A 23,788-nucleotide genomic window follows, 5' to 3' on the forward strand; every position below is an offset into this window, starting at 1 on the left:
TCAGATACTTATCTTTGTTATAAATAAAAACAAAGCACCAAACCACTGTTAGTATGAGCCCCTTTCCAGTCTAGTCTACCTTGCTTTATTAGAATGTGACAAAAACTTGTAGTTTTGTCAAAAGACAAAGTGTTATTGTTTAAAGAATAAAAATATACAAGGTAAATATTCTCAACTGAGGGAAGAGGACATTTCCTTTGCTAAAATACGTGAGGCCCTTAAAGAGTACTCTGTGAAATTTTAGAGAATATTAAGATGTTAAATATAGTATCATAAAGTTTTTTCTAAATTTGTAACTCAAGTTTTAAATTGCGTTATTTATAACAATTATCATTGCAATTAATGAACAGCTAGCTACCTATGCAAAATATTGTTTAAGAAAGGCTAAAGAGCAATTTAAAAAATAGCCCTTATCCTAAAGCCGATATAAGCTGGTAGAGAAGGGGGAAACCATGATTAAATCACACAGGAGCAATTATGAAACAACGTATTGAAAAGTATAAAACAATAGAGTACAATTAAACATAAGGCTGAGGAACAATGGATAAGACAATAATGAGAACAGGGTAGAATTCATCAACAAAGGCTAATTGTAAGCCAGGATCTTTTGGTGGCAAAAGTGGAAATCAACAGGAAAAGGATTCTGCATCAATAGAAGAGCACAGATGAGAAACCAACAAGCTGTATTTAAGGACTCCCAGCACTGTAGCGTGCCTAGACTAAGGCAGCAACACTAGAGAGGATCTCACCTAGAAATGAGGTTAGAAATACCGTTGACCTTGACCAAAACAGGTTCGAACTGTGCAGGTCCACTTATACGCAGATTTTTTCCAATAAATATACTAGAAAATTTTTTGGAGATTTGTGACAATTTGTAAAAACTTGCAGATGAACTGCAGATCCTAGAAATAGCAAAAATAACTAAGAAAAGGCTAGGTATGTCATGAATACACAGACAATTCATCTTGTAAGCAGACAACATAAATCTATAGTACCGTAAATACAGTACAGTACTGTAAATATTTTTTCTTTTGATTTTCTTAATAACATTTTCTTTTCTCTAGCTTATTTTATTGTAAGAATATAGTATATAATACATATACAAAATATGTGTTAATCGACTATTTATACTATCGGTAAGTCTTCCCGTCAAGAGTAGGCTGACTATTAGTAAGTTAAGTTTCTGGGGAGTCAGAAGTTATATGAGGATTTCCAACTGCAGGGGGTCAGCGGGCAATGCACCTCTAACCCCTGCATTGTGCAAGGGTCATCTATACTTAAAGGGTTTGGATGATGGGAGACTCCAAAGGCCAGGCTAAGATGCTTGTGAATGAGAGTTCCTGACATCTGTCAATACAATTAAAATCAATAAACATTTTTATACAGAACCAACTATGTACAAAGCACCAAGACATGGTTCCCAAACTCAGGTAAATAGGGAAAACAACACAGAAAATCATTAGCATAAGTAAGATAAAGCACATAAGTAAGCACATAAATAAGATAAAGCACTAAGTAAGATAAAATAACACCTGAAACCAAAGCAGAAATACACTCTAGTGGAATTACAACAAAGAATTGTGATTAATTCCAACCGTGAGAATTTAGGTAGACTTCAAAGGAGGGAGCACTGATCTGCACCTTAAAAGGTGAGTAGGCTTTCAATAGGGAGCTTTTCTAATCCCCAAATCAGCATCAGTCACATCAGCTGAGATTATGCTTCCATATAATGTTTGTGTGGGAAGCTCTTGTTGCTGGGATTTACCTAATTTCAGTTCCTCATACAGCCATTACTCTGAATTGCACTGTAACACACCTTTTGACATATCCACACAAAAAAGGTTATAATAAACATGTGTAATGTTCAGAGAGGGGAAAAACCATCTCCTATTGATCTCTACCCTCACAGTACTCATTAGAGTGACAGTTCCATAACAGGCACTCTATAACTATTTATGGAAGACAACTACAGATTATTCTGAAATCTGATTTACCCAATTAAATTGAAATATGGCTTACAGAAAACATTCATGAAAATTCAGAAAATTCAGAGCTAAATTCTTGAGTACGGGAAATAGAAAATTGGGCAAAACTAAATGCAGAATATCAAAAGAAGAGGCACCAGAATGGCAAACACAATATTTACAAATATGTGCCTCACTGTTTTTATCATTCATGTCCTTTGTGTGTGAATATCAAATGAAACTGTAAAACAGTTTAAGTGTGAGTATGTCTGGACCAGGCTAGAAACACTTTCAACAACTACTGTACCATCAAGTCCTACAATAGTCATGTACGTACCTAAGATATTGCAAGATCAAAAGATTTTGTGAGAGATCCTTTTGTAGAGCTCATACATTTCTACTTTCTGAAACCACAAGGTGGCCTGGGCTCACTGTGTAATTTTCCTGCCCCAGCCCTGGAATCACCCTGTTTTCCAAGAGACTTTGTTTCATCTGATTGTAGAAAGGTGTACAAAAACCAGTATCTGGTTGTTAGCTATGCTTATTGTTTCCAAGCCTTCTTAATGGAAGAGTTAGTAAGTACATGCATAATACACACATCAGTGGTATAATATGCATGTGGTATAATAACCACATGCATAGATACACATCAGTATCCCTATATCTATCTGCTTGTAAATTAAATACCATGAGTTCATACTACTATTTCTGATTCAAGTACAACACCACAGGGTTCATTTAAGCCTTCCCACTCGTTTGCAACTTCTGTTTCAAACAATAAAAAAACTCAGCCCTCATTATCTACAACACATTTATTTGCTGAATTCTAGCATACATATAATGTGGTTTCAGAATGCCTAACTTATTCTCTGTGAAACACACGTTTACTACTAGATTACAACATTTATGTACACTTCTTTTTGTCTTCACTTTATTCAGTCAAGAAAATGTCTTCCAAACTATTCAGGTTAGTTTCCTTCTTCCCCACCCCTTTGAGGACGGTTATGTTATTCATTTATAAAACAGGTCCGTTTGTTAGCATTTCTATTACTTTTTGGGTCACCCCCCTATCCCCCGCCACACACACACACACACACACACACACACACACACACACACACACACAGCTTGATTGGTTTTGCTTCGTTTTTAGAGCTTATGAAGGATATGTGAAATTTACTGAGGGTCTAAGAGTCAGAGCTGTACAAAAAGATATGCTGAGAGAAGTGTCACTTTTGCCTCAAACCTACTCCCCAATCCCATTTCCCCTTCTTTCCACTCCTCTCCCAACCACTCCCACAGACTGCTGCTTTCTTTAGTTTCTAGTCTATTCTTCCTGTTTTCTTTTGAAAAAAAGATCAGATATGCTTGTACTTTCTTACATCAAGAGTAGCATACAACAGATGTCTTTTGTGCTTCTTTTCTACACTTGACAGAATGTCCTGAAAATCACTCCTTATCAGTTCATGAGTGATCTTCCTCATTATTTTTTAAAAGCTGCCAGTCTCCAATGGGTGGATGTACCACAGTGGATGCAAGCACTCGCCTACCTATGGGCAATTAGGTTGTCTCCAATTACCACCAATATTGCAAAAATCTTGCGCACATGTACACTGTCCTGTTGGAGATGCACCTTCGGATACATGTAGATGTTGGACAGCTGAGTCAGTGAGTACTGCCTATGTGTATAATATTTATAACCCACAAAAAAATCACTTTGGGGATTCTAGTAATTTTTAAGAGTATCAAGGGACTTCTAATAAAGGTTGAGACTAGTTAATACAGCTCAGAGTAATAACTCTCCAAAAGACAAAGTTACAAACAGGATACAACTGAGTAGCAAGGTGGTATCTTAAGACAGGGCATTCATAACTGAGACCAGGATAAACAAAAGCCATGTTTAGAGCTTATGGGAGCCCTAGATCCCCTCCATTTGGGGTATCATTTTCATTTCATATGTAAGGAATTTGTTTAATCTCTTCAGAATTCTTTTAATGTGTAGAGCCAAGAACAAAGCAATTTGTTTCCAAACTCACTTTCTGCAAGAAATGAATACTTTTGATTCTATCTGAAGAATTCTAAAAATGGAAAATTGGACAGAAATAAAGTTATCTTTTCAGAAAACTTTCAAAATAAAATATGGAATTTTGAGTAAAAAAAAGCCACAGCACAGCAAGGACAATAAAAGTACAAATGCTATGCACAACTATCATGAATAAATCTCACACATGATGCTGAACAAAAGAGGTCACAAAATAACAAATACGATTCCATTTATACAAAATAAAAACATGCAAAACTAACCTATACTTTTTATTTAACACGTATTCAGGTAGAAAGAAAAACAAAGAACAATAAAAACCAAAATAATGATTTCGTCTGAAGGAAGGGAGGAAATAGTGACTGGGAAGAAATACACATACGATTCCTGGTATGTCAGTGATATCCTTGAGACAATCACTTCATGTGCATTATTTACACTGTGTGTGATTTATGTACTTTTTAAAATGTATTTTATTTTTCATAATAAAGAAAGGTAAATTAAAAAGCTATACGAATCTTTGTGGCAAACTGTAACTTCTACCAGGAAGAGTGAAGCTAATTGATGAACTTAACACCATAACTGGCAGTCACTGAGTAACAAAAGGTAAAAATGAAACTTCTAGTCCAAATCAAGTTTTCATCTTCACAAACAAAAGAAAACACATTGTGTTTGTTAACATGGTAAGTAGAATTAACCTTTGGAAACCAAGGAAAAATTAAACATTCATGACCCATCAAAGTTCAAAACATTAAGTATAAAGTATTTATTTTTAACATGAGAATGTATTTTAATCTAAGAATTATTATTATCTCTATAGTAGAAACACTAAAATCCTAAAATAATTCCTTCCCTTTACTTCTCCTACTTCATGAAAACATCAATAGATGGCCCCAAATGAACATTCAGAAATGTAAAACACACAAAAGAAATCAGGAAGAAGAATTTTAAAAATGATAAATCCTCAATCAACTGCTTTTCTATGATTCTACTCCCTCATGAATGCTACTATGCGCCATTTCTCCAGGAATCGCTAGCTTATCTTTGAGCGCGGAGTCAGATGTAGACCTCACAGTCTGGGTGCCAGCGATACTACCACTGGGCTGTCATCTGCAGGAAGGCGGTTAAAAAATAAATAACAGAGCTGGTTGGTAAAAGAACTGAAATCAGGTCCAAAGTATCCTATTTGTAGTCCAGCTCTTTGCATGATATTTGAATGACTGACATGCATGTGGCCATCAGTTCCCATTTTTCATTACTTTAATCTTAAAATATCTACCACTCTGAGACACGTTGGCAAAGTCATTCACCCACTCTAAACTAGTTTTCTCTATATGTAATGTAGAGAAAATATTATGTATTTCTTTATAAAAATTACATAAAGATATGTAATATAAGTAAATAATTTGATTTACTTATCTCTTGGATTATATGAGGACATAAGAGATTACATACGAAAGCACTTTTTGTGTTATAACAACTGATAAAAGATTAAAAAGGCGCCATTCCATTTACAGACAGACTGGTAGTAGAAAACAATAAAATGGAGGCTGAGGGAGAAACAAGACAAACGAAACAGTTAAGGAAGGGACTAATATACAGAAGGGCTTATCCTATCATAAAATAAATATTTTCTATAATTAAAAAAATGCGATCCTAGTTCAAGAAGGAGGTTAAATTGAAATACTAGAAACAGCCTTAATTATTAAGCAATTTCACAAAATATAAAGATGCCAATTCAAACTGATAAGCAATGAAATAATTTCCTATAGTCTAGTGAAATTGTCAGCAATGAAGAGAAGCTAAGACCGTCATCACACAAAATACCTTTAAAATAATTTAAATGAAAAAGTAAAAGCAGAAAATGAAAGCCTAGAACAACTAAAAAAGATTTATAGGTAAGTATTTGTATGTTCTCAGAATGGGGAAAACCTGAGCTAAAAAATCATGGGGAAAAAGCCACCATGGAAGAGAGATAGGTTTGATTTCCTTAATAAACAAATGAAAATTTAAGATATGAGTAAATACTCAGCTTCACTGGTAATCAGAAAAATATAAATTAAAACAAACATTAAATAGTTTCCACCTATCAGATTTGGCACAAAAAATAAAAAGGAGGAAGAAGAGAAAATTGACAGTGAGGGAAAACTGGTATGCTGCTTTTTTCAAAAGTTGGTGTGTTTGAGGAAATTTATACTGTTTCTATAACGGGTATGTATTTTATAATCAGTAAAAGTTATATAAAAAGGAATGAAAAAAGGAATTAATTCGGATTTTCATGCCTGAAATGAGTATGTTGAAAGCCTAAAACGGGCTTCAACATACCAGATATTAACTACTCCAAATCTCTCCAGTAAAGATGTCAGGGCTGAGCCACTTAGAAAGCTGTGTGCATTCAGGTTAATTAACTTGATTTCTCTGGGTCTATTTTCTCATCTGTACATTGTGGACATAACCGTCTACCCTGCTGGACAGTGGTGAAGGTTAGAAATAACGAATGCCCGGGGCCACCATCAAGGACCAGGCACGTAATTGGCACTTATCATATGATCACTGCTACTACTGTTATTGAACCTGGTTTGACTTAATCAATTATCACTCCACTGAAGTAAAAAAAGTATAGTTTATACATCCTGCATGACAGTGAAATAGGCTCTCTAAACCGAATTTTTAAAAAGGAAGGAAAGAAAGAGGGAAGGAGGGAAAAATAGAAAAGACAGGTGGGGAAAAAAGTGGGGGAGGAGGAAGAATGGACAAAAGAAGTTAAAACACAGACACAAACCAAGGTTAGCAATGCACTTTAATGGAGGAAAATAGCAAACAGTTACACTGACCACCCTAAAGTTCAATAGGATCCACTCATTAAACTGACATTGAACTTACCAATTAAGTGTGATCAACTTGAAGCCAGAAGAACTTTCTCCTATGCTGCGATGTCCTCACAAAGCTGTGGAATAAAACTTGCCTTTTCTACTTAAAGCCATTCCTTTATTGCTAAATAGGTGGTCTGAGAGGAAAGCAGCAAGCAGGATTAGAAAGAGAAAAAGAGGCGCATAAAGGTGAAGAGACAAACAACATGCCCTACGGGGGCGAGAGGTCTTCACCCGCCCCTTGCAGACTCGGCTCTAACCTGCAGCTGCGCGGAGCTGTCATTGAGGTTGTCCTCCCTTCGCCGCGCCTCCTCGAGCATTTGCGCGCTCTTCTTCTTCTCCACCTGTTCCTTGTGCTTCAGATTTGCAACCTTCTTATTCTGGTCTTTCACCTGCCTGTGGATACGGGAGAGAAAAATCACGCTATTCACACATATGCATAGAAAAAAATATGTTTATTTACAGACTTACACTGCTGCCACCAAGGAATAGCCTGAAAACCAACAGAGAATTCCTGCTGCAAAAATTTTCCAACACTTGCAAATGCTCTCCTAATAGTGGCAAACTGATGTTCCAAGAACATGTATTTCAGCATGTACTTTCTGAAGCACAATAAAAACATAAAACAAAAGAAGGGTATGAGGTAGTTTGAAATGACTTGAAAAAGGTCAGAGATTTATGTTGGAAATACGGAAACAGTCTCCTGACATCAATGCTATGAAACAGGAGAATGGATTAAGAAAGGTTTTGTAATACAACTCTAATTTTACGATTATTAAATCTTTCAAATGTTCAAAAGGCTATATGCCATGCATTATGTAAATGAAAATAATGATATAAAGATCTCGGAATCCAGCTTAAGCAACAGAACTATGTCTCTACTTCTGAAACTCCCCACCCTATTCCACTGCATCCACACGAAAATTAACCTACATCCGAAAAATTTTGTGTTTAAAATCTCCTTGCTTTTATTATCGTTTTGCTACATATATGAATCCTTTACTTAGCTTGCACGTTTTTGAAATTTAGTTTATTAATAAACTATTTTTTCTTTTTAATGTTTTCAGACTCATACTGATCAATGAGTATAATGTAGTTGTTTTTTTATCCCCTTCATTTTCACTGCAGTATAAAATAACATACAGCAATTGTTTTAACCCATTCACAAGTCGATGAACAACTGGGTTGTTTCGTTTTTCTTATTATTACAAATAATGCTGCTAGGTACATGCTGACATACCTGTGCAAGAGTTTCTCGAAGGTACAGGCCTACAAACTGAATCGTGAGACCATATGGTAGGTATACCTTCAACTTGACTAATTATTTTCCAGGAGGTTGTATTAATTTGTACTTACACGAGTAGCCAATCTGGTAGATATATATACAAATATATGTCATTATAGTTTTAAAATGCATGCTTCTGGCTGCTGAGGTTGAACATCTTTTCATTGAGTTTCTGCTTCTGTAAAATAGCTACTTAAGTGTTTTGCCCATTTTTTAATTAGGATATCTTTTTCTTTATGACTTATAAGTATTCTTTATATTTTCTGGATCTTAATCCTTTATTTGTTATATGTTACACAAACATTTTCTTCCAGTCTATGAATTATTTGTTTAATTGCTTTGTGGTATGTTTTCATTTACAAAATTTAATATTTTTAATTGCTTCAAATATATCAATCTTCTCCTTTATGGTTTGCCACTTTGTGACTTTTTCACAAAAACTTTGCAATCCCAAGTATCTAAAGATATTCCTTGAAAATTCTGTAACTTTGTTTTCTACACTGAAATCATTAATCCACCGGTAACTGATGTTCTGTATGGTATGAGGCGGAAACATAACTTCATTGTTGGCGTATGGTATGAGGTAAGAGAAAATTTCATTTTTTACATATACTGATAACTAACTGTCCTAGCAGTACTTGCATGCATTACTACCCTGTCACATATAAAGTTCCTAGATACATGTGTGCTTGTTTTGTGGCTCTCTGGTATCTTTGCTTTTACATTTCTGTGCCAAATCTATACTACCTTAATTACTACTTAATTACTTTTTAATTTATAAGAAGTCTCAATATCTACTAATTCAAACCTGCCTACCTTGGTCTTCTCAGAACGCTCTTGGCTATTCTCGGCCCTTTACACCTCTATAAATTTCAGAACCAGCTTGTCAAGTTCCACTAACCCAACCAACAAACCAACAACCAAGGCAACCAAAACTCAACAGCAGCCTTTTGGGATTTTGATTGCTATTATACCAAATCTATTTATCAATTTGGGAGGAAAGGACACTTTCATGCTCTTGAATCTTTCAACTTCTTAACACGGCATCTCCCTCTACTTATTTAGTTGTCTTTAAAAGGCTTTCAGGGCCGGACCGGTGGCTCAGGCGGTTGGAGCTCCATGCCCCTAACTCCAAAGGCTGCCGGTTCGATTCCCACATGGGCCAGTGGGCTCTCAACCACAAGGTTGCCGGTTCAACTCCTCGAATCCCACAAGGGAAGGTGGGCTCCGCCCCTGTAACTAAGATTGAATATGGCACCTTGATCTGAGCTGCCGCTGAGCTCTGGGATGGCTCAGTTGGTTGGAACACAGGCTCTCAACCACAAGGCTGCCAGTTCGATTCCTCAACTCGCACAAGGGATGGTGGGCTGCGCCCCCTGGAACTAGCACCGGCAACTGGACCTGGAGCTGAGCTGCGTCCTCCACAACTAAGACTGAAAGAACAACTGGACTTGGAAAAAAGTCCTGGAAATACACACTGTTCCCCAATAAAGTCCTGTTCCCTTCCCCAATAAAATCTTTAAAAAAAAAAAAGGCTTTCAACAAAGTGTTAAAATTTTCTCAATGAAAGAAATGATTTTATTTCATTCACAGGTATCTTATATGTTTTGTTGTCATTTTAAATTCCAGACATCACGTCTTACACGTTGTTCCTTATACAAAGTAAGTACTCTTTAAAAAGTACTCTTTCAACACTGTAAATACCAACAAAATTAACGTGTAATTCATTATCATGAAATAGCGAGTCCATATTCAAGTTTCCCCAGTTGTCTCAAAAGACATTGTACACTTGTCTTCTTTGATTCCGAATCCAAAAATGATTTGAAACACAATCCACAGCACTGTGTTTGTTTGTTAAATCCTTCAAGTATCTACGAAATCTGACAATTTAGTTTGCTAACTTGTTGCAATGATGCTGCTAACCTTTTTTGATATCAGAGGGATTATTCATTATGAATTTGTACCAAATAGACAAACAGTTAACCAAGTCTACCATTTGGAAGTGCTGAAAAGGCTGCATGAAATAATTAGATGACCTGAAATCTTTGCCAACAATTCATGGCTCTTGCATCATGACAATGCACCAGCTCACACAGCACTGTCTGTGAGGGAGTTTTTAGCCAGTAAACAAATAACTGTACTGGAACACCGTCCCTACTCACCTGATCTGGGCCCCCATGACTTCTTTCTTTCCCTGAAGATAAAGGAAATATTGAAAGGAAGACATTTTGATGACACTCGGACATCAAGGGTAATATGATGACAGCTCTGATGGACATTCCAGAAAAAGAGTTCCCAAATTTCTTTGAAGGATGGCTAGGCGCTAGCATTGGTGCATAGCTTCCCAAGGGGAGTACTTCAAAGGTGACGATAATGATATTCAGCAATGAGGTATGTAGCACTTTTTATAGGATGAGTTTGTGAACTTAATTTTCACACCTTGTACATTTATAAACTTAATGAAAAAATCTGGCATTTTTACGGTTTTTGTGTAACAAAGGTTTCATAGAGAATATAGTTAATACTGTCAAAAACAAAACTGTGGAATCCTTTGTATAAGGTTTTGAAAACACATTCTATTTTGGGTAATTTGGATATGATTCTACCCAGGCAAAAAAGATTTTTTTTTTAGAATAATTTCTAAATATTTCTTCAACATATGAGAAATTATTCAAAATCAAATAGTAAATTAATGACATAGATGGTAAGATAAAAAGTCATTCTCTGATGGAAGTGCGTTATTCAAAAGTCACATTTCAGTTCTTTACTTTCTGCCATCTTGAATATATCTACAGAAAGTTTTAGCCACAGAGAATATAATAAAACCAGTTAGCACTAGAAGAAATAAACATGGAACTAATGTCTGTATTTGATTCTCCTCACTGCATAATTTTCTGTGCCAATAATTCTATTTTTATTAATCTGATATCAATCATATCAACCAATGGGAAAAACATATTGGGATCCTTACATTAAAAAAGACAAAGACAAAATTTTGTTTTCATGAATCAAACTGCTCTTTTTCAAAATTAAATTCCTCAGAACATTGGTTTATTACATGCAAAGATTTTGTTCTGTTTTAAGAGAGAAAAAAATTTAATAGTGTATAAATTCTTTTCACCTTGCATCTGTGAATTATTCCAGATGGAGCTGGCAACCAGCAGAGCCTGGTTATTCGCAGCAGTAGGACACAAGGAGTAAGGAACCTAATTAAAACCACTTGACTATTTTATGGTGAAAGATATTCTAGGCTAAACTTTTGATCCAATTAAAGCCAACTTCATTCTTCAGCATTTTTTATCATAATTATATGTGAGAGTGAATGATTTTTTAAAATCTTAACTTTACCCCCAATTCATAGAATTAGGTAAGTGTTTTTAGTTGTGTTTCAGGAAAGAGAATTTAAAAATCCATTGCCCCGGGGCGGACAGGTGGCTCAGTTGGTTAGAGCGAGAGCTCTGGGCAACGGGGTTGCCAGTTTGATTCCCACATGGGCCAGTGAGCTGAGCCCTCCGCAACTAGAATGAAGTCAATGAGCTGCCGTTCAGCTTCCAGGTGGCCACATGGCTCAGCTGGTTGGAGCGCAGGCTCTCAACAACAAGGTTGCCAGTTCAATTCCTCGACTCCCACAAGGGATGGTGGGCTGTGCCCCCTGCAACTATCAGACTAAATAGAAAGTAGTCCAGAATGCCACATTTGAGTTTCTGTTATTTATATATATATTTTGGTTTTCAATTTTCCATTTCCTAATCCATTTTCTTTTCATATTTCAATTTCCTTTCTTTAACTTAGTTTTGTGCCTATTACTTTTATACTTTTATTCTATAGACTAAAGAATAATTAAATATGAAAGTAAAATGATCTTATTTAAGTCAGGCAACCAAGAAAAGTATAGAAAATTGTGAGAGGATTAAGTCAATCCCTCTCCTATTCTCTTTCTTCCCCACCTCCTTGCATTCTGTGTGTGCACATGCAAGCATGAATTCATACATAGTTCTGAAATCACAAATGAACTACAGCAGACGAATACACACAACTTTCTTGCCTCACCAATATCCTTTTCAATGCTTGTTTCGGGGGAAAGGACACAAATGGCAATATCATCAAAACATGGTAATAATAAAAATGGGAGGTGTTGGCGCCGACCTGGTGGTTCAGGCTGTTGGAGCTCCGTACTCCTAACGTCGAAGGCTGCCAGTTTGATTCCCACATGGGCCAGTGGGCTCTCAACCACAAGGCTGCCTGTTCGACTCCCACAAGGGATAGTGGGCTGTGCCCCCTGCAACTAAGATTGAACACAGCACCTTGAGCTGCCGCTGAGCTCCCAGATGGCTCCGTTGGTTGGAGCGCGTCCTCTCAACCACAAGGTTGCTGGTTCGACTCCCACAAAGGATGGCGGGCTGCGCCCCCTGCAACTAACAACAGCAACTGGACCTGGGGCTGAGCTGCGCCCTCCACAACTAAGACTGAAAGGACAACAACTTGAAGCTGAACGGCACCCTCCACAACTAAGATTGAAAGGACAACAACTTGACTTGGAAAAAAAAAAGTCCTGGAAGTACACACTGTTCCCCAATAAAGTCCTGTTCCCCTTCCCCAATAAAAACTTAAAAAAAAAAAAAAAAAAGGGAGGTGTTTCTTGAATATATATATATATATATATATATATATATATACACACACACACACACATATATATATAAGAACAAATATTCTGAGACATTAGAATCTATGAAACATGGAATTTCCTTCACTTCACTTATAAATAGATCGTTAGTAATTTGATTTAAAACTGAGTTCACAAGAAAATCAAAATATGTGAGTAAATCTACACCTAAAGTGCTACCAGAAAGAAAAGGTTTAATGGTTTAGCATATATTTTTTTAACTCTCTTAGGCTTCTGTTGGACCTGAATTAATTAATTTGAATTAAATTCAAAATAAACTTACTACATCTTTTATTATTCTTCAAGAAGGAAAAGCAGAGAAATGAGACTGATTCATCAATGAATTAATCCTTTAAAATCAGACTCTCAACAGTTCCCAACTATTATAATAAACAATGAAATGATGATTAATAGATTTAACTCTCTCCACATAGGTATGAATAAATTAAAGTGTAAGAAGAGAGAAAAGCAAAGATGGAAAAGGAAACCGTTTAATCTCTATTGGTCTCTGCACAAGAAGCTTTATAAAATGTGGTCCACCATCTCGCTATTCAAAGTGCAATACATAAACTCACAATGTCAGCATGACCTGGGAGCTTGTTGAAAATATGGAATTCTCAGGTTCACACCAGATCTACTAAATCAAAATCTGCACTGTAACAAGATCTCCATGCGATACCAAATGCACACTGAAGTTTAAGAAGCACCAGTCTACTACACAGGCTATGCTTGGCAGGCCCTGCCCCGATTTACTCTGTTAATGTTTCCCCAGCTCTGTCTCTTAAAATCCAAACGCAAATTTAGGTGAATCTGTTAGGTCATAACTCCTATTGACCACCCCCTCCAACTCCCACACCACTGTAACTAAATACATCTTATGACATGTTAATTTGTTCCCCATGTTAGAGCGATCCATGTTCATGTCTTCTTACACCTATATAAATGCCTTTCAAGAGTTTAAGGTCCATGTCTGATACATTTTCAAAGTTTACGATTCCTAGCATAGTTTGTCCTAGTGTATACATGTTCATTAAATATTTATTGAACAAATGCACAAAAAGGAAAGTGTATCTTCTCTATTGACAAAGTTACCCAAAACATGTCTCTGAAGTAAAATACAGTTTGTTTAACATTCCACAACCATGTTAGCATAGAAAAATGAATACTCTCCTTATCTCTCAAACACCTAAGAAAATTAACTGGGAAAGAAATTGTTATTCTTTTCCTTCTTCAAAACTTATTCTCACTCTATCTAGCAACTATCAATATGTTTGTCAGAGAGACTACACTTTCACTGGCTGTTTTGGTTTTTGTAATGTTACCTTACCATAAAAAAACTCTCGTACAAATTTAAGAAAAAAATAGAACAGTGCTATTGTCAAGTTTAAAGAAATACATAGTAAATATCAAATTTGACTCAGGTATTTGTGTTTTAATTGGAGAACAGAAGTTTAAGCTAGACAGCTAAAAATACACCAATTAGAAGCAAAATGATATTGCTAAAAGTATATGTTATATGTAAACATCTATATTATAAACATCTGTATTAAATGTAACATTAGAGAATTTATACATTGTATACACACACAATACTGTCTCTCCCTCTCCTTCTGTCCCAAGAATAACTCCATTCACATTCAGTTAATATAAAAATTTAGATATAAAATTTCACAATACTACCTACGAGGTGTGATCAAACAACACAATGAATGTTTAAATTAAAAAAATATGTATTACAGTAGAAGACACATTGCCATTAATCCCCCTCAAAATATTCCCCCTTGCTTCAAACACCCGTATCCCATCGTTCTTGCCACTTTCTGAAGCAATCCTGGAAGTCCTCTTTTGTGTCTTTTATTGTGCTGTCGTGGCTGCCTCCATGTTCCGAGTCAATTCAAAACGTTTACTTTTCGTGGTCATTTTGACTTTGGGGAAAAGCCAGAAGTTGCATGGTGCCAGATCTGGTGAATAAGGTGGATGAGGACACACTGTAATGTTTTTATTTGACAGAAATTGTTGTAGCAGAAGTGATGTGTGACACAGAACCTTTCTGTTGTGATCACAAAATACGGTGAATGCTGCCACCGAGTGCCATCCAACAGAAAGGCAGGGACCTTCAATATGGGAAGCGGTGCGTCGAGTCTTAGTAACAGTGTGTGACAAGTTTCATTTTGTTCGGTGAGGTCAGTTGAGTGTGAGCTACGGTTGAGAGGTGTGCTTTAAAGTGTGCCGTAAACCATCCTCTATCATGACAACGCTTGGTGTCACCCATCGCTTCTGGTATACAGCAATTTCTGTCAAATAAAATGATTATGGTGTGTCCTCATCCAACTTATTCACAGGATCTGGCACCGTGCAACTTTTGGCTCTTCCCCAAAGTCAAAATGATTTGGGACATCGAGGCAGCCATGACAGTGCAACTAAAGACACTCACAGAAGAGGACTTCCAGAACTGCTTCAGAAAGTGGCAAGAACAATGGGATAGTGTGTTCGAAGCAAAGGGGAATATTTGAGGGAGAATACTGTAATAAAAATTTTTTTATTTAAACATTCACCATATTGTTTGATCACACCTCATATACATATGTATGTATTTATATTACTGATAACCCTGACAAAAGCAGTTTCAGAAAAGTGATAAAAAGAGATTTTAAAAAATAGATGAAAACAGAAGCCTGATTTGATTAACTTGAACAAAGCTAAGGAAATGCAGATAGCAATTACAGTCATTTCTTTTAGCAAGATTTGCTAAGAGAGAAATGGGGTGCCAGCTAAAAGGGGATATCATCACATTAAGGAAGGACTTTTTAAAATGGAAGGTGGAAATTTTAAGGCATGCTTGTGATAATGAACCAGGAGAGAGCAAAATTGTGAAAATAGAAGGGAGAGAAGGATAACTGAGGGACAAGCACCCGTAATCTGGGAACTAAAATGGGATTAAGAGAAAAAGTGATAGAGTTGAACTTGGGAACAATGACAGGACTGCAAAAGTCAAGCACATAGGTACAAATGCATGTAAATTGGTAGATTTAATGGTGGGAAGATGCAGTGGATAACATCCAATTATTTTCATTTTCTCAATGTAATATGAAGTCAGCAGCTTTGAGGGGGAGGGGAGGATGTGGGTAAATTTGAGAAGGAGTATGACATAATCACCTCTGAGAATGGGAAATCAAATTTAATAGGCATTTGTATTAGGAATGCCTGTATAATTGGGAGCACATTTGAGATATGTGGCCACAGATTTAAAGTGAGATCAGTCAGCACAGCTGTGTGATTTCTGACTGGGGTTTTGCAAGGCAAGTAGAAAGAAGAGGGAGAGAGACAAGTAAGCTCAGGGTGTTTAGAAGGGGGTGGTTCTACTGCTGGACCATGAAATCTGAGCCAGGTAAGGAAGGAAGTGAGGACAGAAGAGGTTGAAAACAAAGTAGTATGCTGCTGTATCAAAGTCTTAATGGTCCAAGAACTGTTAGTGTGGGAGACAAGGAGAGTAAATGGACTGAGGGGACAGGAAGTGGTAGGCAGGGCCCCACTGTATTTTTCAGTGTCACTAAAACCACTTTGGAGCATTCAAACACATAATCAACTCCACAGAGTTACACGCATAGGCAAGAGGCAAGTTTCACTGTAGCCAGAAGAGCGACACAATCCCCCAAACCTAAGAAATGACACTGCCTAGGGATGGCACCAGACCAGAGGAAAAGAAAACCATTCTCACTTATCATAGTATAATTTGTGGACTTGTTTTATTACCACAGTCATTGCCTGTTTCCCAAATTGTGTAAAGATAAGAATCCAGCACTGTTGATATATTCAAAATCAATGTATAAAGTCTAAAAAAAACTGACCAAGGATATGACAATGCTACGACTGTATTGGGCCAAGAACTCTGAGTATGCAGAAGAGAAACAGAGAACCAAAGAAAATCCCTGCCTTTAAACATTGACTTGGTTTTTTGGACCTATGATAGACTAAATATATTGTCAATTATCTTCACTTTTTAAAAAGTAGAGGAGGATGCTGCTCAATGTTGTTCACTCTGGATTTCTCCCTGATTTACTCAAAATGACAGAGGAAAAGCATCAAACATTTTTATGGAAAGCATCCATTGCTTTTACGCATTAGATTGATTCCATCCAATCATTGTCTAAAACAGGACATAAAACCTTAGACTTTTGAGTAAAGTTGTGATACTAAGAAAAATAAACATATATATTCTCATTCCCCACCTCTATTTTTCCTCCCTTTTGAATTTTATTCATTTTCGCCAACACTTCTCCTTCATTTAATTTTATTCTCTTTCATATTTTTCTATTTGTATGCCTGAGGCCTCACAGAATCGAGCAGGGATCCAACTCTTCTTCTTGGTGGAAGTCAGAACTATGGAGGTTGCTGGCCCCTTGACCTAGGAAAAACAATGTTCTAGCAGGAAGAGAACAATGAAACACATAATAAGGCTTTTTTATTGCCTGCTATCTTGTTTCCCTCTTTGTCTGAAAGTGTTTTTGTAGATACTAGTCTATTTTACATTTGCCCCCAAGGCTACGCTAATGATGAATGCTCTGAAGGCTACAGTTTAATCATACTGCACAAGAGTATATTAAATTGTATACGCAGACAGAGTATACCATCCACATTTTTTCATCTGGTGATTTCATAGGGCTCAGGTTAAAACTATTTTAGGTTGGACATTTTACTATAATATGCATAATGTAGAGGAAATAGCCAAAGGCTACTGTGGGAATCCAGGCATTATCAAAAGCATTAATAATAAGCAGATACATTAAATAGATAATGGTGACAGTTTTTTCTGGTGCAATTAAATGCTAGTAATTAGAAAACTTCATAAGTGGTTTTCTTTATAAATTTTAGTCAAAATACAATGAAAATCAATTGGGTAGAAGACAATTACTAAAGCATTCCACTGAAATAGGAGGAAAGAATAAAGCCTGAAGTTTCTGATTTCATTAATAAAGGATGGGCCTAGAGGAAAAAGGGCAAAAAATTCAAAATTTTAACTTATAAATCTATAAATTTACAGAGCAATTTATTTTCACTACAAAAATGTTTACATTCTACTTCCAAGGGGCAATACAGCTCTGATTTTATGTAAAACATAATGAATTTATAAAAAGTCAGTATATAATTGAATCATAGAAGTTTAGTTTTACATTCCTGTGCTTTTTGGGGTACTTTTGGATTCATACTGACTACATAATAAAATCCAAATTTGCTGAATTAGCACCAAAGGTCCTTAATAATCATCTGTTTTATTACTCCCTTACACAGTAAGATTTGTGTTTGGGAGTGGTTTTATTTTGTTTTTGCTTTTTCCGATGTCTTAAAGCCCCTACCTTTTCCCTTGTCCTGTCTCTTCCTTCAAGATGAAGCTCAGATGGCAGTACCTCAGCAGTTTTCCAGCACCCTCCTGAGCAGACTGCTTCACCCCATGACGGAAAGTCTGCATTTGAACTACAGTATAGTATGTCATAGTATAATTCTAAGGGAAAATATTTTCTAGATTCTGTGTTTGTAAATTATAATACTTAAAAATACTCAAATATTAAATCTAGGATTCACACATTAAATATAAGGAATACTAAAATCACAGTGAAATTCAAATTATCAACACAAATTTAATATGCAATGAAATCACTGCTCACAGTGCACTCATCGTACTTACAACTACCATGTTTCCCTGAAAATAAGGCCTAGCCAGACAATCAGCTCTAATGCGTCTTTTAGAGCAATCATTAATATAAAACCCGATATTATATTATATTATATTATATTAATTATATTATATTATATTATATTATATTATATTATATTATATTCGGTCTTATAATAAAATAAGACCGGGCCTTATATTAATTTTTTCTCCAAAAGATGCATTAGAGTTGATGGTCCAGCTAGGTCTTATTTTGGGGGAAACACGGTATGATCCAAGTTTAAGTCATAAGAAGATTAAATTCATAAGCTTTTCTTTATCAAATTGCTAAAAACAAGTTTGTTTCACACCAGGCATTATAACATCATCTCAACACTGCCTGAAATGAAAGCAACTCTGTATAATGAGCCCGTCACGCCCTTTTCTCCCGGGCCCATGAGAAGCACAGCAGTTAACACCTGACATCAGCATCATAACCACACAAATGGATGATGCAACTACACACACCACTCAAGTATTACATGTTCACCCAGATGACCCAAAACATGGAAAGAAATTATGGTTCTGATTGTAACTGAAATGAAAATACAAAATCATAACATCTGCACGGTAAATTTGTAAATCTGTAAATCTCTGAACATGCTCACGATCTGACAGGGACGTGAGGACCACTGCTGGGAACACAGTGACACAGAGGTTAAAAACAGAGGTGTTGAGGCTGGGAGAAGAACCCTGTATTAAATACTGATTCACTGTTCATCACCTTTGTGACCATTAACTTCTTTAAACTTCAGGGTTTTAAAAAAATCTTTTTAATTTGTGATACAGCAACAATACTCTTCTCTCACAGAGTTGTTATGAAGAATAAATAAGACAGTGTTTAGCATAGGGATTAGCACACTGTAAGAGGTTAGTAACACCCATTCTCTCCCCTGCCAACAAACACATTTACCTTACTATATTTTAACATATAAATATCTAAATTCCCCATACATTAACCTCCAGAGAATCACAGAATATGCTTCTTTTACCACTTTGTAGGTGGGGGGGTAAGTGTCTGTGTGTGTGTGTGTGTGTGTGTGTGTGTTACTGAATGTTCTGTGTTACACTTTTAAATCTAAATCTAGCACTATAATAAATGTATAATACTACAATAACCTTTAAAAATTCCTGATTATACACCAAGAACCTTAATGTTTGTCATCACATTACCTCATTTGTCATCTTATTCAAAACATTTTTATGAGGTTTTATTAACTCCAATTTATAGATGAAGACCAAACCTTCAATAAAATTTAGTAATTAGCCCAAAATTACAGTTGTACACATTACAGAATCAGTTCAAGTCCAGGTCTGCCTGACTACAACCCCTATATATTTAACCTCTGTACTATTACAAACAAAAATTGCTTATTCAGTTGGATCTTTGACACCAAATACTGAATGAAGATGGTTTACAGAATACATAAAAATAAATTAAAAGGTGAAAGCCCCTTGCTTTATCGAGTTGTTACCTCACTTAGCTTCCTTTGTTCTTAACAAAGTTCATCCTCCAGTGTTTTCCTCTCTCCAAAAGGGAAGCACATCCTGGCATTCCCACATTGAGTCATTTCAGGTGTTTTTTTTGTTTTGTTTTGTTTTTAAGATTTTATTGGGGAAGGGGAACAGGACTTTATTGGGGAATAAAGTCCTGTTCCAGGACTTTTTATTGGGGAACAGTAGTGTGTTTTTCCCAGGACTCATCTCAGTTGGTTGGAGCGCGAGCTCTGGACAACGGGGCTGCCGGTTCGATTCCCATATGGGCCAGTGAGCTGCGCCCTCTGCAACTAGAATGAAGTCAGTGAGCTGCCGCTTAGCTCTGGGTGGCCAGATGGGTCAGTTGGTTGGAGCGTCGGCTCTCAACCACAAGGTTGCCGGTTCAGCTCCTCGACTCCCACAAGGGATGGTGGGCTGTGCCCCCTGCACCTAAGATCGAACACAGCACCTTGAGCTGAGCGGTATCCCAGGTGGCCAGATGGCTCAGTTGGTTGGAGCGTGGGCTCTCAACCACAAAGTTGCCATTTCAGTTTTTTCAACAGAACTCTACTGAAAGCAAGCTCCAACTCTTAGGAGCATTTCCGTGCACTTTGTCTTTTGAAAAGCTACCACTTTTCACTTGAAACGATGAGTGTGACAGAATAAGCCTTTAGCTCTTCCATAGAATTTGTCTCTTCATTTACATTATGTGGTGAACAGTGTGTTATAAACTATTAGATACCAAATAAATGTAAGACACTATGATTTTATTTTAACTTTATGTGGACAGCCCAAAAAGAAAGCAAAGATTTAGGCAGAAAGAGGCAGGGAATAATTTTACATCTAGAAGAAACTACCTCGAAACCATATGGTTGCCAGAAAACTAAACCCAATGCTACGTTACAAGTCAAGAAGAATGATCTCACCAAAGTGTGGAATTAGGATCACCAACTAATTAAACTGTACGTTTAAGGCACTGCCCAGGAGAAATGGGCTCTGGAATCCAAGAGGATCTACATTTGTCTAAGCTTTGACAGTCTGCTAAGTTCTTTACATTTTCATTATTTATTAAACCACACATCAAAAACTAGGGACAGAAATCCATGAATAAAACTAGTCCCTGCTTTCCAATACCTCCCAGGCATGCAAGCACCTACAGTACACACTCAGTGCTGTCAGAGTCCAAAGGAAACGGAGCTAACCTAGTGCGGGGGTAGGGAGATGGTGGTAATCAGGAAAAGCTTTCTGGAAAGTGATATATGAACTTTCCTCAGGGATTTGCCCAGGTGAGTAGGCAGGGAATGTAGTACAGGCAGAGAGAACAGTATGAATAAAGCCCTGATGAAAAGGAGAATGTGTCATATGGGGGAAACTGTATGCAATGTGACCACAGCTTCAAGTTGAAGGAGCAGAGTAGAATTACAAGAAAGGAATTACATCACACTAAGCAAGCAATTTATAGTTTATCCTAAGTGCGTAAGACTTTTGTAGGGACGTGATACAATCACATTTCCAAATGTTTGGAAAAACAAACCAAAGGGGAATCATATGGGGGGGGGGGGACAGTCAGATATATTTACAGTAATGAAGAAAATAATTCATTTTGACTGTGCCATACAGTTGCATTAATGATGAGAACAGACAAGCTAGTATGGTTTATATTTAACTTCCTTTAAATTAGGTAATGATAGCCTACGGTGAGTTTTCCTCTCACAACACATCCTATAAAAGTTGTTTTGATAATCTCCAAACTAGATCATCATGACCACTTCCCCAAACTCATCTTTCTTGTTTCTAGTTCTCTTGGAAAATAACTTTCCATTTTACATCTCAATTTTGAAATCACATTTGAAGGGAATCAATTTTCACTACCACTTTCAAAACAGTTAAGTTTAACATTCTTCTTAAGTGACTTTTGAGTTTAGAAACTCATAATAACTACCACTGAAATGTTTAATATCCAGATAAAAATATTAGGCTGATGTAACAGTAATTGTGGTTTTTGCAATTATTTTTAACCTTTTAAACAGCAATTACTTTCGTACCAACCTAATAAGTAGCTGTAGCATCTGAACAATGCCTTTTGTGGCCATTGCTGGCAAATATCCCTAGCACAACAGAAACAAAATAACCCCACTGTAATGAAGGAAAACAAATGAATAAAATTTAAGCAGGTACATTTCTTCCTGTCTATGACAAACGTCAAGTTCCTCAATTTGATTAGACTTGTACCTTAAATATAAAATCTACTTGTGAAAAGAAATAAACTACTTTAGTGATCTTTGCTATAGAAAACACCAACAATGGATAAATACTTTAGCTTAATTCTTTTTTTTAATGAGAAAGTTATACCAACATGTATGCCAATAGACCAAATCACCTTAAAGATCTGTTAGTGCCAGTTAAGAATATACTGATTTTCTCATCTGTTTCTCTCAGTCCACAATCTCACATTCTGAGACCCTGAAGTCATATAATCAATAGAAAACGAGATTGGAAGGAAGGTTTCTGTCAAAGTATAATCCATACTCAAGTAGCCAATTGTTTTGAATCTTGTGACTTATTACTCCTCCTTCCCCCACTCCACTCTCAATTTCTTGTCACTTTGTTATACGGCTCAATATGTTTTTATAAAGGAACATGGTAACGGGCATGAAAGTTGGAGAAGCACTGTTCTTAAGTCCCTGACCAAATGAATCACATTACCTAACACCTAAAAGGTAAGTCATGTTGTGGAGCTCTGCCTGGGCCAGGCTGGATGTGCTTCCCAAACCAACAGGGCAACACTCGTCACTAATGCAGGCAACACTGAAGGGCGTCTCACACAACAGGCTGGAGATGGTGAAGGAGTAGCAAAGCCCATCTAAGAATAACACGATTAAGCCAACTCTCTGCCCCATACTCCGAGGGGCTAAAAACACATATTTAAAGGTGTGTTATATTCTACTTATTTCTGACCTCACAAGGACATACAGAACCAAAAGAGAGGAAAGTATAGTTAGTATGTAGGAAACACAAAATCAGAGATACTGGATTTGTACCTAGGCTCTGCTGACTAGTAGCTATGACCCTGAGTAAGTTCCCTAACTCCTCAAAACCTCAATTTTCTGATCTGTAAAATGGGAAATATCATTCATTTTATAGAGTTGTTACGATTTGAAGTGAGATAAAGAATGAGATTGGGAAGGCTGAAACTAAGTTTGTCAGATAAAATAGAGAAAGTACAGACAAATTTATATTTCAGATAAATGACAAATACTTTAGTTATAAGGATGCCCCAATATTTATAAGTCATATTAATACTAAAAAAGTATTCAGTGTAGATCTGAAATTCAAATTTAACTGGGCATCCATATTTTTATTTGCTAAATCTGGCAACCTACAGAAACTCAAATTTTGACTAACTGTAAAATTAGCCCTTCTTCATTTTTCTATTGAATTTGCCACCTTTGGCTCATCTACAGAATACCAGGTAGTTGCCTACAATTGTTATCTAGAAAACAACACTTACCACTTCTCAATGCATGATAGCATGAAACAACACTTTTCAGTACAGAATTAGGTAGATCAGCACAATTCTGGGTTCACGTTTTTTTCCTACCAAAATGAATCATTCAAAACAATAACACTAGATTTATTTCAGGAAAAGTTAGTTAACAGAGCATGAGGCTACCCTGTGCTAGCACGACCTATTACAACAAAAACACGAGGCAATAGAACTGCTTGAAAGGGAAACAAATAAGGAAATACACTCAAACAATAAGGTTGTTTAAGAA

At 36.4% G+C, this 23,788-nt stretch overlaps 1 protein-coding gene across 13 annotated transcripts in view; it reads right to left on the minus strand.

Annotated features, from left to right (window-relative positions):
• ERC1 (ELKS/RAB6-interacting/CAST family member 1) overlaps window positions 1–23,788 on the minus strand; it is a 490,623-nt gene that overhangs the window by 257,637 nt on the left and 209,198 nt on the right. For all 13 annotated transcript variants that reach the window (XM_019711308.2, XM_019711306.2, XM_074325175.1 and 10 more), the window contains one exon: window positions 7,136–7,271. In XM_019711308.2, coding sequence (XP_019566867.1) covers window positions 7,136–7,271 — 136 coding nt within the window. The remainder of the gene's footprint in view (window positions 1–7,135; window positions 7,272–23,788) is intronic.

The sequence above is a fragment of the Rhinolophus sinicus genome, linkage group LG02 (genome assembly GCF_036562045.2).
Source record: "Rhinolophus sinicus isolate RSC01 linkage group LG02, ASM3656204v1, whole genome shotgun sequence".
NCBI classification, from domain to species: Eukaryota; Metazoa; Chordata; class Mammalia; order Chiroptera; family Rhinolophidae; genus Rhinolophus; species Rhinolophus sinicus.